We start from the raw sequence: 14257 nt of genomic DNA, 5'->3' as shown, positions 1-14257 counted from the left end.
ATGACAAAACCAATAGCTTTAGAGAGAAAAGTGGAATTGTGTTTTGGGTGAGCAGGCTTTCACTTTCATATTCCTCTTCCTGCTCATTTTTTGGAATCAAGAGAGTTCCTGTTTTAAGTTCTTAAATAGATTTTGCTAGACTCAAAAATGATCAGACCCCCTTTGAACTTGGCTAGATGCTTCCTGGCACTCTTGCATGAAGGAGATGAGCCTACTGATCATTGCGCTGGAGATGGTGTGGGCTGTTCCTCTCTCTAACAGTATCCCTTTGTCTTCTGGCAGGCAACTCACTTACAGAGACTCGTCCTGAGCCCCCTGTCTGCTCTGCTGTCCCTGTTCCCGGGGCCTCTGAAACTCATTCAGAAACGCTATGACAAACTGCTCGACTACAATAGCTACCTGCAGCGGTCAGCAGGAGATGAGTCAGATCTGGCCAAAAAGGAATATGAGGCCCTCAACGCCCAGCTTGTAGAAGAGCTCCAGGTGTTCAACCAGGCTTCCCGGAAGATTCTGCTGAACTGTCTGTGCAGTTTCATCACCCTGCTCAGGGACCTGATGCTCACGGCACAGCAGGCTTACTCCACGGTGATGCCGGTAAGCACTGAAGCAGCACGCAGCTACACAGGCCTCCTGGGTCTGCTAGAAACCACACCCATGCAAAGCAAGCCCTGTTCAGAGTGTGCACCTGTGAGTGTAAGGTGTGGTGTAATTTATCTAAATCAGTCAGACGGTCTTCTGCCCTTTCTTTCTTTCTTCCATGGGAGAAAGACAGTTTGCTAGTTCAGGTTTACTGTGACATACATGTGTAATTCTTTTTTTTTTTTTTTTTGAATCACATTTATTTTTCCCAGTAGTTCTAGATGATTTTTTTGATTTATTTTATCATATTTGAAAGTCAGAGTTACATAGAGAGAGGTGAGGCAGAGAGAGAGAGAGAGAGAGAGAGAGAGAAAGAGTCTCCCATCCGCTGGTTCACTCCCCAGATGGCTGCAACGGCTGGAGCTGTGCCACTCCGAAGTCAGGAGCCAGGAGCCTCCTCCAAGTCTCCCACACTAGTGCAGGGGCTCAAGGACTTGGACCATCTTCCACTGCTTTCCCAGGCCATAGCAGAGAGCTGGATCAGAAGTGGAACAACCGGGTCTCGAACTGGTGCCCATATGGGATGCCAGCGCTTCAGGCCAGGGCATTAACCCACTGAGCCACAGCGCTGGCCCTACATGTGTAATTCTTCATTGGAGATTCCTTTTAAAATACTAAAGAACTTTCAGCTTTGTGCCATCTGCCTGAGGCTTCATTGAAGCTTATCAATTAATATTTTATATTCCTTCCCAATCAACAGTTCTTAGATGTTAACCATGGCTATCTAAGACATGGTTCTAAAACACAGGCCTTCTCAGAGTGATGACAGAAACAGGGTAACTGTCAAATCATTCTGTTTTGCTTTTATTTTCCTCCAACGAAGAGAAATGTGTGTGTGTGCGTGCGTTTGTGTATGTGTGTGTGTATATATATATAGATATATATACACGTATATACACACCTTGGCCCTGGCCTCCATTAGGATATGATTTGATAATTATTTTCCTGATGAACAAAGATATTTACAACCTTATATCAAAATTTTCAAAATCAACTTGGTCTGTTTGGTCCTTTTTATCAAGTGTGCTAGTTCTCATTCAGCTGCTTAGCTATTCAATGAATTAATGGTCCCAACTTTATTTTCTGTTGTATATTTAATTAACTCTCAGCTCATATTTTAATAACAAGTGCTATATTTACATGGCTCAAAGTCAAAACCATATAAAAAGGGATAAGCAGTCTCATATTCATACCTGTCCCCCTAACATTCCCAATCCTACCCCCACTTTTATTATAGTTTATTCTATCCATTTAGTGTCATCATGCCAAAAAAAGTAAATGAGAATTTATTTTTCTAATCAAAAAGTATGACTACAATATACACCATTATCCAACTTAATTTTTAGCAATATATTCTGGGAGTGCTTCCATGTCAGGACCTAGGAAAATTTCTCATTGTGCTGCATGGCTGTACAATACTGTACAACCAGCCCCCTAGCTTTTGGGTAACAACTTTATTGTAATAGAATTAACACAGCACATATTCCTTTCATTTAAAGTATATAACTCAGTGACTGTTAGTATATTTCCAGGAGATGGGAAATCATCACCACAATCAAGTTTGGAACATTGTAATCAATCCTAAAAGAAACTCTGTACCCCTAGCAGTGCTCTGCATTCCGCCCCACCCACCATCCCCAGTCCTAGACTACTCCCACTCAACTTCACATCCCTACAGATTGGCCTACTTTTGACATTGTGTACAAATGAAATAATACAACATATTATATATTGTGAATGGCTTTTTTCACTTAGCATAAAGTTACAAGGTTCATCCATATTAAAGCATGCTTCTGTGCTTCATTCTTTTTTATTGACAAATAATATTGCACAGTATGGATATCCCATATTAGTGGATAGACACAGGTCATTTTCACTTGTTGGTTATTACAAATAATGCTGCTGTGAACAACTGAATTTTAGTAAATGTATTTTTCCATTTTTCTTGCTTATATATCTAAGAGTAGAACTGCTGGATTCTAACTCAACATTTAGCCTTCTGAAGCACATCCAGACTGTTCTCCAATGTGGCTACTCTCCATTACCTTCTCAGCAGTAATGACTGAGGATTCTAATTACTCTATTTTTCTGTCTTTTCCATTATACCCATCCTAGTGGGTGTTAAGTGATATCACATGGCTTTAATTTGCATTTCCTTGATTGGCATCCTATTTTAAACTTCAAAAATTTAGGTAAAACGTATATACAGTATAGTATACCAGTCTGAACCATGCATATCAATCAATATTTCCATTTCAATGTAAATCAACATATAAGCCTTTTCCAGCACCACATAATAGTCATGACCAGACCCAGACTTCATCTCTAATCATTTTCCTGACCTCTATGAGTATCACCCTATATTATTTGGAACTTTATATGAGTGGAATAATATAATATGTATTTTTTGTATATTAATCTGTAACTATTGATGTATATTTGGACTAATTCCAATCTTTTTCATTAAAAATGATGCCAGTGTTATTTTATTTGTAGGCAGATGTATTTTTAGGACAGATTTTTAGAAGCAGTATCTCTGAGTCAAAGGATAATGATATATATATATATACATAATTTTGCTATGTATTGCTAGATTTCCTCCTCAATGTTTGTAGCATTTTGTACTCTCATCTGAAACATGTGACAGTGTTTGTTTCTTTTGACTTTTGCCAATCAAGTGGTTTTCCAATGTAATTTTAATTTGCCTCTTTCTAATTATTAGGTTGGAATCATCACATGATTGAGGGTTATTTATATTTCTCTTTCTGGGAGTTAACTTCATTTTTTTTTTTTTTTTTTGCTTTTTTATGAGTTCTTGCTTTCTTTTTCCATCAATTTCTACAAGCAATATGCTATACCAGGGGGATGAGCTTTTTGTTTGTTTTAATATTCTTTTCAGTTTTCCTTTTGTCTTTGACTCTGTGATAGTTTTATCATGCAAAAATTTTAAATGTGGTCAAATTTATTAATTCCATGTTACAGTTTCCAGAATTTGAATCTTAGCAAAGACTTTCACACTTTGAAGCTCCAAGTGAATTTGCCTATGGTTCCTGTAGTATATTTATGATTCCATATTTTAAAATGTTTTTATTATTTTTATTTATTTGAAAGGCAGAGAGAGGCAGAGACAAAGATCCCCCAACCCTGTACCATTACCCAAGTGCCTGTAACAGCTGCAGATGCTGAAACCAGGAGCTAAAAACTCAATCCAGCTCTCTCCCATAGGTGGCAGGGACCGAACGACTTGGGTAATCACTGCTACCTCCCAAGATCTGCATTATCAGGAAACTGAAATCAGGAGTAGAGCTATGACTGATGCTCAGGCACTCTGAAATGGGATATAAGCATCCCAAGTTGGTATTAACTGGTTTTATATTTTTTATGTAAATCTTTGATCCATGTAGATTTTATCTTGGTTCATTAAGTATAGAAGCAACTTTTTCCAATGGCTATCAGTTGTGCCAACACTATTTATTAAAAATGTTATTTCTCATAGTTGTTAATATCTCCTCAATGAAATTGACTAATTTGTAGTTTCTCTGGATAATTCAATCTGAGATCATGGTATAAAGCTAATCTGTAAGTTCACAACAAAGTTGAGCTTTGGAAGGAATTCCCTAGTCAGAAAATATGTTATTTTAGGTATTTTTGATCAGCACTTTGAATCATAGAATTGTTAAAACTGTCTTTAGTTTATTTATTTATTTATTTTTTATTTTTTGACAGGCAGAGTGGACAGTGAGAGAGAGAGAGACAGAGAGAAAGGTCTTCCTTTGCCGTTGGTTCACCCTCCAATGGTCACCATGGCCGGCGCGCTGCGGCCGGCGCACCGCGCTGATCCGATGGCAGGAGCCAGGTACTTTTCCTGGTCTCCCATGGGGTGCAGGGCCCAAGGACTTGGGCCATCCTCCACTGCACTCCCTGGCCACAGCAGAGAGCTGGCCTGGAAGAGGGGCAACCAGGACAGAATCCGGTGCCCCGACCGGGACTAGAACCCGGTGTGCCGGTGCCGCAAGGCGGAGGATTAGCCTAGTGAGCCGCGGCACCGGCCTTTAGTTTATTTTAAAAATTATCAAAATATATTTCACATTGTGGTCCATACTAGAATTGGACCAAAGAGATACTTTGTTTTTTAGAAATTATTAATGTTCTGGGAGTGGGTATTTAGTGTAGCACATACCACACAGGGGTACCTGAGTTCAATTCCCAGGTCTGGCTCCTGACTTCAGCTTCTTTCAGCAGATCTCTGGAGGCAACAGTGCAAGCTTAAGTAATTGAGTTCCTGCCATCCATCTGGGAGACCTGAATTATATTTCTGGTTCTTTGTTCCAGCCCTGGCCATTATGGGCATTTGGGGAGTGAACTAGCAGATGAGAGTTTTCTCTCTCAAATAAAAAAAAATTTAATAAGAAATTACTCATGTTTAAAGGTAGAAAAATATTTTTCATTCTACATGTGTGATATATATATTTAAGCTTTTCATTTTGAGGCAATTATAGAGATACATAGTTATAAGAAATAATACAGAGATCTTGTATATCACTTCCATAGTTTCTCAATGGTAACATCATGCTATATAAGTTACTTCCAGTTACATATAATTTTATATATAGCTATATATAGTACACACACACATATTCCTGAAAGGCAAAATTGAAGTGATTAGAGAATAGACTGTGGAACTAGAGTGCCTTAACGAATGCCCACTCATCACCATATTACCTTGGAAAAATTAATTTATCCCTTTGCTTCTCCATTTTCTCATATGAATAAAGTGAAAATGATAGTATCTAATTTTTCATTTTCAATTTTTGTAAAAAACAAAGTTTATCAATTTACCATTTTTAAGTATAGTTCAGTAGTGTTAAATATATTTATATTGTTGTGCAGCAAGTATCTAGAATGTTTTCACATTGTACAATAAAACAAGTGAATCTCCATTTTCTCCATCCCTATCCCCTTGTAATCATTTCACTTTATATTTCTATGAATTGGAGTACTCTAAATATCTCCTGTAAGTAGAATCATATGGCGTTTGTCTCTTTTACTGACTTACTTGACTTAGCATTGTGAACTTAAAGTTCATCCATGCTGAAACATGTGACAGGATTTCCTTCCCTTTAAAGTTTGAATAAGATCCCATTATAAGTATACCACATTTTGTTGATCCATTAATGTGTCAATGGACATTTGGGTTGTTTTATCTCTTTCCAATTATGAATAATGCTGTTATGACCATGAGTGTGTGACGATCACTTGAAGATCCTGATGTGAAGATTTTGGATATATATTCATAAAATGGCATTGTTGTATCATTTGCTAATGCTATTTTAATTTTTTTTTAGAAATCCAAAGCCCTGATTTTATTTTTTATTTTTAATCAGTTTTGCGTACATATTAGTTAAAGATTTAGTTATTCAGGCTTAGTTAAGAAAAACAGCTGTCATCATTCCCTTCTTTCCATTTCTTCTTTCTCAGAGGCAACTTTTTTTGACTTTTGGGTGGTTTATTTTAGAATTTTAAAATAAGACTCATGTTGTCATTTCTTTTTTTTTTTTTTTTATTTTTTGACAGGCAGAGTGGACAGTAAGAGAGAGACAGAGAGAAAGGTCTTCCTTTGCCATTGGTTCACCCTCCAATGGCTGCCGCGGCTGGCGCACCGCGCTAATCCGATGGCAGGAGCCAGGTGCTTCTCCTGGTCTCCCATGAGGTGCAGGGCCCAAGGACTTGGGCCATCCTCCACTGCACTCCCTGGCCACAGCAGAGAGCTGGCCTGGAAGAGGGGCAACCGGGACAGAATCCGGCGCCCCGACCGGGACTAGAACCTGGTGTGCTGGCGCCGCAAGGCGGAGGATTAGCCTAGTGAGCCGCAGCGCTGGCAGTCATTTCATTATTTTTCAATATTAGGCATGAAACATTGCACTATGAAAAATGAGGATTTAGCTCTCTCCTCTATTTGCCCTCACTATATATATATATATGTATATATATATTCATATTCTTTTTATGCTATCTCCAGTATACTTGGTGAGTTCATAGTCAGTGTTTAGATAGTTCTTGGTTTGCCTATCAGTCATGATTCCAGTAGGAAAAATTTAACATACTCATATTGAACATTTGAGAAAAATTTAATTAAGTCTATTTATAAATAGTAAGTATATTTGGAATTACTGCAAGCATGGGAAATGCTTTAGGAACAGTACCCAGCCCTACAGGGTAGTCAAAGAGAGGAGACTTCTGTAGATTCAAAGGAATAAGTTGAAGGAGTGGTTACAGGACTACTCTTAGAGGTGTATGGAAAGGGTGACCTGATGGAAGCTATGCCTTTTAGTCAATACTACAGAAAGGAAACTCAGGAAATAAATATCATTATCTCATTTTCCTTCCTTATTCTAATTTCCTATGGGCCTTCCTCCTTGATTGAACCTATCTGAAAGCCACAGAGCAAAGAAGTTGTTGATTCATTCTATGTTGATCAGCCTCCCAGAGTACAATAAGGAAAAGGAAGCAGATGAATTTGAAGAAAATAGATAGCCAGCACACAAAGTGAATGCTGATTAGATCTGAGACACATAAAATACAGATTACTTTTTCTTTCATCAACAGCTTTGGTTTTCCTTGACATTAGTAATGGGTATTTCTTTTATCAATACCTTAATTTTCCTTTGCCTAACTTTATACATCAATTGAATAAATTGTCTTGTAAGACTTTCCAGTGTATGAGCTGGTCTATCAATTGTGTCTTCTTGAAGGCATCTCTTCCAGAGCTTTTTCCAACTCATTCCAGTCTGACCTGGTTGCTTTTTTATGTGATAACTAACTGCAATCCTTCACACTTCATCCTCATTCCTTACCTCTCTTCTATGTGGATCTCATTTATTTCCTTATCCCATATTGACTTCCTAATTACTTTATGCTGTTATTGTGGGCAGAGCATATTTTTTAGTACTCCCTTGAGAAAGAATGATTAGCAAGTAAATATATTGATGCCGTGAGTAACTGAAAATGTCTTTATAATATCATCACACTTATTTAATAGTTTGGCTGGATGTAGAATCCACAGTTCCTTCTAAATCTGAAGGCATTCTGTTATTTTGTCACGTAGTTCCCAATGTTTCTGTTGAGAACTTTAAAGTCCATTTCGATTCTTAGTTATTTGTATGTACTTCTCCCATCATAATCCTGGAAACTTACAGGATTTCCTCCTTGTATCTATCAGTTTGAAATTTAATGATGATGTATGTTGGTTTGTTGTACACCTGGCAGAATCCTTTAAACCTGAAAATTTGTCTTTACTTCCAGAATATTTGAATATTTGAATTTTCTCTCTTCCTTTATCTTTTTCTTTTCCTGGATCTTCTGGGTTGTTCCTTAGTTTATTTTTCCCACTTATTTTATATCTCTTTACCAGTTTGCTCTACTTCCTAAATATTTCCCTATTTTAATCTCGAATATTTTATTTTTATTTTTGCTCTCGTAATTTTAATTTCCAAGGGCTTGTTTTGTTCTCTTAAAGTTAAGACAGGTTTTTTTTTTTTTTTTTTTTTAGCTTTTCTCATGTTAAAGACATACCTGGTATATCTGATATTCTTAATCAGTTACCACTGAAAAAATTGTTGAGGACTAATTGGTAGCATGGAGCACATAGTTAGGAGGTGAAAATTTAGAGTTTCTGTATTATATATTCTAACTATCATTTCATTTGGGAACCTCTGATGATAGCATTTTTAGGTCTTTCCTCTTGGGCTGGCTAGAATATTCAGAGAAAATTATTCAAATCTTCAGACTGGAGGGTAAAAGTCTGATTTCTAGGCCTGGCTTGAGGTAGGGGGAGGTAGTTCAAGGTACAGTGTGCATTCATTCCGTTATTGGCACCTGAACCCTGTTTGTGTTTCCCAGTCTAGAGATTCTCTGTCTTACTATTTGCAGATAAGAAAACTTTATCTTCTGCAAAGTTAGGGATGAGATCATCATTCAGCTTCACTGAAATGGAGAAAGACTATAGGGATCCAACTGAATACACAAACATGGTGGTATGAAACAACCAAGGGTCACTTCGTACTGTCTCTAATGGTTTTAGGGTTTCTTTGGGTTCAGGTTGGCCTTTCTCAGTTTCTAGGGAGGTTATATTCAGCTAATAGTCGGAACGGGAGTCTGTCTCAGCTCCACATCTCAGGTTGATGATGGATGATGATGATAGAAAACTCAAATAGTTGAGAGTTGGAATAGCTGGGGTTCCAAAGACATGACATTCTTATTCATTTTCATTCTCTCTCTCTCTCTCTCTCATATTTCAATATTGTCTCTTTATATGGTGGCACATAGTATGGTTAGATTTCTTCCATGGTGGCTAAAAGCTCTCAGAGTGGGTGTCCCAAGAGAAAGGGCAGAAACTCTATGATCTTACTTAACCAAATCTTCAAAGACAGCATCACTTCCATTGTTCTATTCATTGAGTCCATCATAAGAACCCACCCAGATGTGAGGGGTGGAAACATAGACTCCATTTATTGAGGAGGAACACATCAAAGCATTTTCTGATTTATTTTAAAACCAGCAGAGTCTCTTAATCCATGCTTCTTGTTTTAGCTTCTTTCCCCTTGTCACTCTCCTGCTTCACTGCATGGCAGCGGCTATTGATTTCTAAGCCTTTGTTCCAACACTTTATTGCTATTTTGCCTCTTCTGTTCTTCTTTTATTTAGGCTTGAACCCGTAAAAAGTTATTGCTATCATTTTACTGTGATTTCCAGATATAGCAAATTAGACTATCTTTATCTAAAACTCTCAAGTTGCTTTAATTTTTTGCTGTGGAGCTATTTTAAACCTTTTAAAAACTACTTATCACAATTGTACTAACTTCAATACTAAGTAGTTATCTAGTGATCTGGAAACAATGCTTTATCATTTCCACCTTAGGTGCCCTTATTGGTCTCAAGCATCTCTGAGATTCAGAACCGAATATTAGAGGAGGTGCAAAATATGAATTTTGTGAAGGACAACAGTGTGACATTTATTGAGAGGAAACTTAGTTTTGAAAAAAAGAAGCCTGTGCAGAGTCTGGTGAGTTTGGCAGCATTTATGACAATGATAAATATTTATATGCCTTGTCCAAATCATAGTATATTATTTTCTCATCATTTATCTCATTCTAATATGCTATAATCTACTTATTATGCATAGATTTTCTTAACTATTTCTACCCTTACACTATAAGCTCCATAAGATATGCATTTTTTAAAATCTGTTTTGTACATGATATATCACCAAAGTGCCTAAATTGGTCACTGACAAAAGATAAGTACTCAAAATATATATTTTAGATAGGATTTTATGGGGATAAATAATACAGAACCACATTTTTGTTTGCAAGATAAGGTACTCCATGTTCTAAGAATAAAGTGATTTTCTCAAGGTCATTTAGTGCCAGCACTGGGATGGAGTCTATGCCTCTTGACTCTTTCCTGCCTAGCTTACCATTTCCTAGAAAAAAAGACATGCACACATATAATTTACTTAACTAAACATTAGTTAGCTTAATATTAGCTTAATATGCCAGGAACTGACTGTAAAATGGCAGGGTTGAAATGTTGCTTGGCATTCAACAGAGATTAGAACCTCTGCCTTCTTATTATCAGCTGAATTTTCTTTCTTCTCTACAACACTGCCCTCATGTGCTTACTAGAGAATTTTCCCATTGAATAACTCAGCTCTATACTTAACAATAAAAGTCTGATCTAAGCCTTAGCCTTGAAATAATGCCAAATCAGCACATGACTTCTACATCATAAGTAAATATTTACCATCTCAATGAAGATTTTATTATATATTTATCTAAATAAAAACTTCTTACTTCCAGCCAGAAGTGCCACGGCAAACTGACATTCACCGCTCCAAGCTTCTATCCACATACACTGCAGGGGAACTCTACCAAGCTAAGCGCAAGTGCAATGCTACACAAGAGTATGACATCAATCTTCTGGAAGGAGAGTTGGTGGCTGTGATGGAACAGAAAGATCCCTTGGGGAGTACTAGCAGATGGCTTGTTGACACAGGAAGTAAGTTGATTTCCAGAACTACCACCCTCCTTAGGTTGAGATTGTCCCAGGGGGCTTTTGTGTGCTTCTCTAAACACACATGTTGGGGAAGAGATACACATGACTTTGGTTCTTGTTTCTTTTTATTTCCTATCCAGTTGTAAAAGGATATGTGTATTCCTCCTTCCTAAAACCCTACAACCCAGCGAAAGGGCAGAAGGCGGATGCTGAGAACAGGTTCTGTGATGATGACTTTGATAACATCAGCCTCTTTGTGTCTTCAAGACCAGCTAGTGACAGTGTCACAGGCACCCCGGAAGGGAGCATAAGTGATAGCAGCTCATCTCTTAGTGGCATTTGTGGAAAGTTTGAAACAAACGGCACTGATGTTGACAGTTTTCAAGAAGTGGATGAACAGGTAAGAATTTGAACTTTGAACTAAAAAAAAAAAAATATATACTTGGCTGATTAGATCCTGAAAAAAAAAAAATCTCTAACTGCACTCTATTTTTGATTGTACAGGACTTGCAAAACAGGGCATAGGAATCTTGGATTCCATCTGAGGACTCTGCCTACTACAGTACTTTATATACCTTGTTTGGCAAGCAGAATGTTGTACTTGGCACTTCTTAAAAAGGATCAGATTTAATAATGAATAAACCCCAGTTTTAGAAGACAGGTCAATATCTGAGAATGAGTACTCTTTTCTCCTTCCATATAAATAACACTGAAAACAGAATTTTTGACTTCCAAGAAGTTAGCTATTTTGTTACCAATCTAAAGGTCATGGTCTAGTCCTTGATCTTTACATTTTTTAGCTTTACTTATAATGGTGATGCTACAAGTCTAGTATGTCATTGTTTAGGAAGCACTTTGACAAGTTAGTAGGCTGTATGATAATGTTTAAGTAGTATCTATAATGATATTTTTGAGATACATTGATATAAAAAGGTTTCTAAAATTATTTAAAAATATATTCATTTACTTGAGAGGCAGAGAGAGAGAGTGCATGAGTGCCAGCAAGAGCCCTCATTTACTAGATCACTCCCTAAATGCTTGCAGTGATCAGGACTGGGCCAGCTGGAGCTGGGAGCAGATAACTCAATCCATGTCTCTCACATGGGTGGGCAGAACTCTATTACTTGGGTCATCACCACTGTCTCTGAGCATCTGAATTAGTAAAAGTCTGCAACTGGAAGATAGAAGAGGGTTTCAAACCTAGGGACTCTGATATGGGTCATGAGTGTCTTAAATGGTATTTTAACCATTAGGCTAAATGCCTGCCTTCAAAGATATTCTGAAGTGCAAAACAAATGGCAAAAATTAAATATACTGTAATTCCATTGTTACTTCAGGTAGGTAAGTGGGAGGAAGGAGAGAAAGTAAGGACAAGATATTAATAGCAGTTGGGTGGGGTTTTTTGGGAGGATGGTTTTGGTTTATCTTTATTTAAGATTGTTTCTTTATTAAAACTACTTGTGTAATAAAAACATGTATCTGTGGAATGAAGAACATGAAAACTAGGTCCTAGAGGATGAGGAAGAAGATTGAATATTTTTCATACAATATAACTATCTTGGCTTCCTAAATTACATATGATATAATATTGTAAATGCTGGTTTCGTAGCTTTTTAGTTTCAGAAAGGAAGATTAAAATATATTATGATTTTTGTTGTTAATTGGAGAACTGGGAAGAAATCAATAAAATGAGATTCAATGTAGAGAGGTAATGTGGCTCACTAAGGGAAGAAAAATTAAGTGCACAAATATAGAAGAAGGGAATGCTGAACTGGCAATGGTACCACCGGGAAAGATCTTGTAGTAATAAACAGTGGGTAATAAATTTGGAATGAGTCAATAATACAGAATGTTATTTAAAAAAGGTAAATGCTGTGAAAAGCTAGATTGTATGCACAGAATATTGTACATAAAATGAGCCAGAGCTTTACTAAATATAAAGAAGCAACCAATAAAATGTATTTTAGTAAATGTCAGCAAAAAAGAGAAAAGGATTAGATGATTATGGCTCAATTTAGTAACATTTTAATTAATGTGTCTGTATCAAAATATATTAGCATTTTAAGCTAGAAATGTGCAACCTAATACAACTAAAATATTAAAAAAATAATAAATCTTTTAGCTCTTAAATCCAGAGTAGGTTGAAAACTAACTTGTAGTCTAACATTAAAATGACAAAAACACTCAAAAAAAAAAAGGCTAAGAGACTTAGGGACTAAAGAGAAATATTTTACTGTCTCTTTAAAGCAGACTTCTTTCCATTTTGAGTATATAATGTATGCTTCCATTTAACATAAAAACTGAAAAATGCTTATCTGAAATACATTTTGGCAGTTCACTTAAAGTATTGGGAGTATGTTATAATTTTGTACTTTTAAATTTATAAGTTCATGAAAATCTATATTTAATGTTTATATTTTACACAGTATACTATAATGTCATACCAAATAGATCTAGGTAGAACATTTCATATTCCCCTTGAGAGAATTTGTGCTAAAGAGGAAGACTACCACAAATATTTTGGAATGTATATTATAGGAAATTCAACATACTGAAAAATCTGTAGCTACATTGGTAAAACACACACATTTTTATAAAATTACAAAAGATGGTTAGCAACTGCTAATGGAGTCCCTTACAGATTATTTTTGCAACCGTACGTGTTATAGTACATCAGATTCCTGAAAGCTTTTGCAAAACAGATTCCCCACTCCTGCTCTAATGGATGTACTCAGTGTTTTCCTTTTGTAAACAACAAAATGGCAGCAGCAACTACACATTAGACTCCCATCCATTTCCATGAGAATCTACTTTGCCCATCCTTGCAAGGACAAGAATTTGGTTCCTAAAGCATTATGATAAATGGACCAAGCACAGGAGTTAGAGCAAGAAAATATGAATCAGTTAACTCTATGGTTAACAGTAGTTTGCTTCTCCATGAGTTGACTCAGATTACTAGGGATAAAACATATTTGGCATATACCTTGTCATGAACTCTACAGTAGGTGGTTATTATTGCAGCCACACCATTGATTAAGAATTTATTCCACCTCCCTCTTTGTTTATCTTTTTACATTTTTAAATTTCAAAATAACCTATGTTTAACAAGTCTCTTATATGTCTTTCTTGTGATATCCAAGCCTTTCAAATCAACAAATATTTGAATTCCTGCTATGTATCTTGATGTGACCAGTGGAGAAAAGTTTAAATGTGTGCTTTAGTCCACTTGGGCTGCTTTAATAAATGCAATAAAAATTTATTTCTCACAGTTGTGAAGGCTGGAAGTTTAACATCACGGCACTAGCATATTTGCTGTCTGCCAACTTTCTGGTTCAGAGTTAGCACCTTCTTGCTAGGTCCTCACAAGGTAGAAGTGATGAGGGGTCTCTCATGAGACATTTACAAATAAAGGAACTAATCTTATTTATATGGGCTTCACCCTCATGACCTAATCACCTAACAAAAGCCCCACCTCAATACCATCATCTTGGGGACTATGATTTCAATACACACATTTTGGGAAATAACAAAGCTTCAGACCATAGCAGTGTGGTTCTTTTCCCTA

General features: G+C 36.6%; 1 protein-coding gene across 2 annotated transcripts in view; it reads left to right on the top strand.

Moving 5' to 3' along the window:
• ARHGEF38 (Rho guanine nucleotide exchange factor 38) overlaps positions 1-14257 on the top strand; it is a 138931-nt gene that overhangs the window by 114374 nt on the left and 10300 nt on the right. For both annotated transcript variants that reach the window (XM_089302982.1, XM_008267533.5), the window contains 4 exons: positions 283-594; positions 9557-9700; positions 10497-10695; positions 10833-11092. In XM_089302982.1, the coding sequence (XP_089159108.1) occupies positions 283-594; positions 9557-9700; positions 10497-10695; positions 10833-11092 (915 nt within the window). The remainder of the gene's footprint in view (positions 1-282; positions 595-9556; positions 9701-10496; positions 10696-10832; positions 11093-14257) is intronic.

Source organism: Oryctolagus cuniculus, chromosome 8 (genome assembly GCF_051225735.1).
Source record: "Oryctolagus cuniculus isolate XC-2025 breed Fujian yellow rabbit chromosome 8, ASM5122573v1, whole genome shotgun sequence".
In the NCBI taxonomy this organism is placed as follows: Eukaryota; Metazoa; Chordata; class Mammalia; order Lagomorpha; family Leporidae; genus Oryctolagus; species Oryctolagus cuniculus.
Note: the sequence above shows the minus strand (reverse complement) of the source record. Positions and strands in the feature narration are given on the sequence as shown.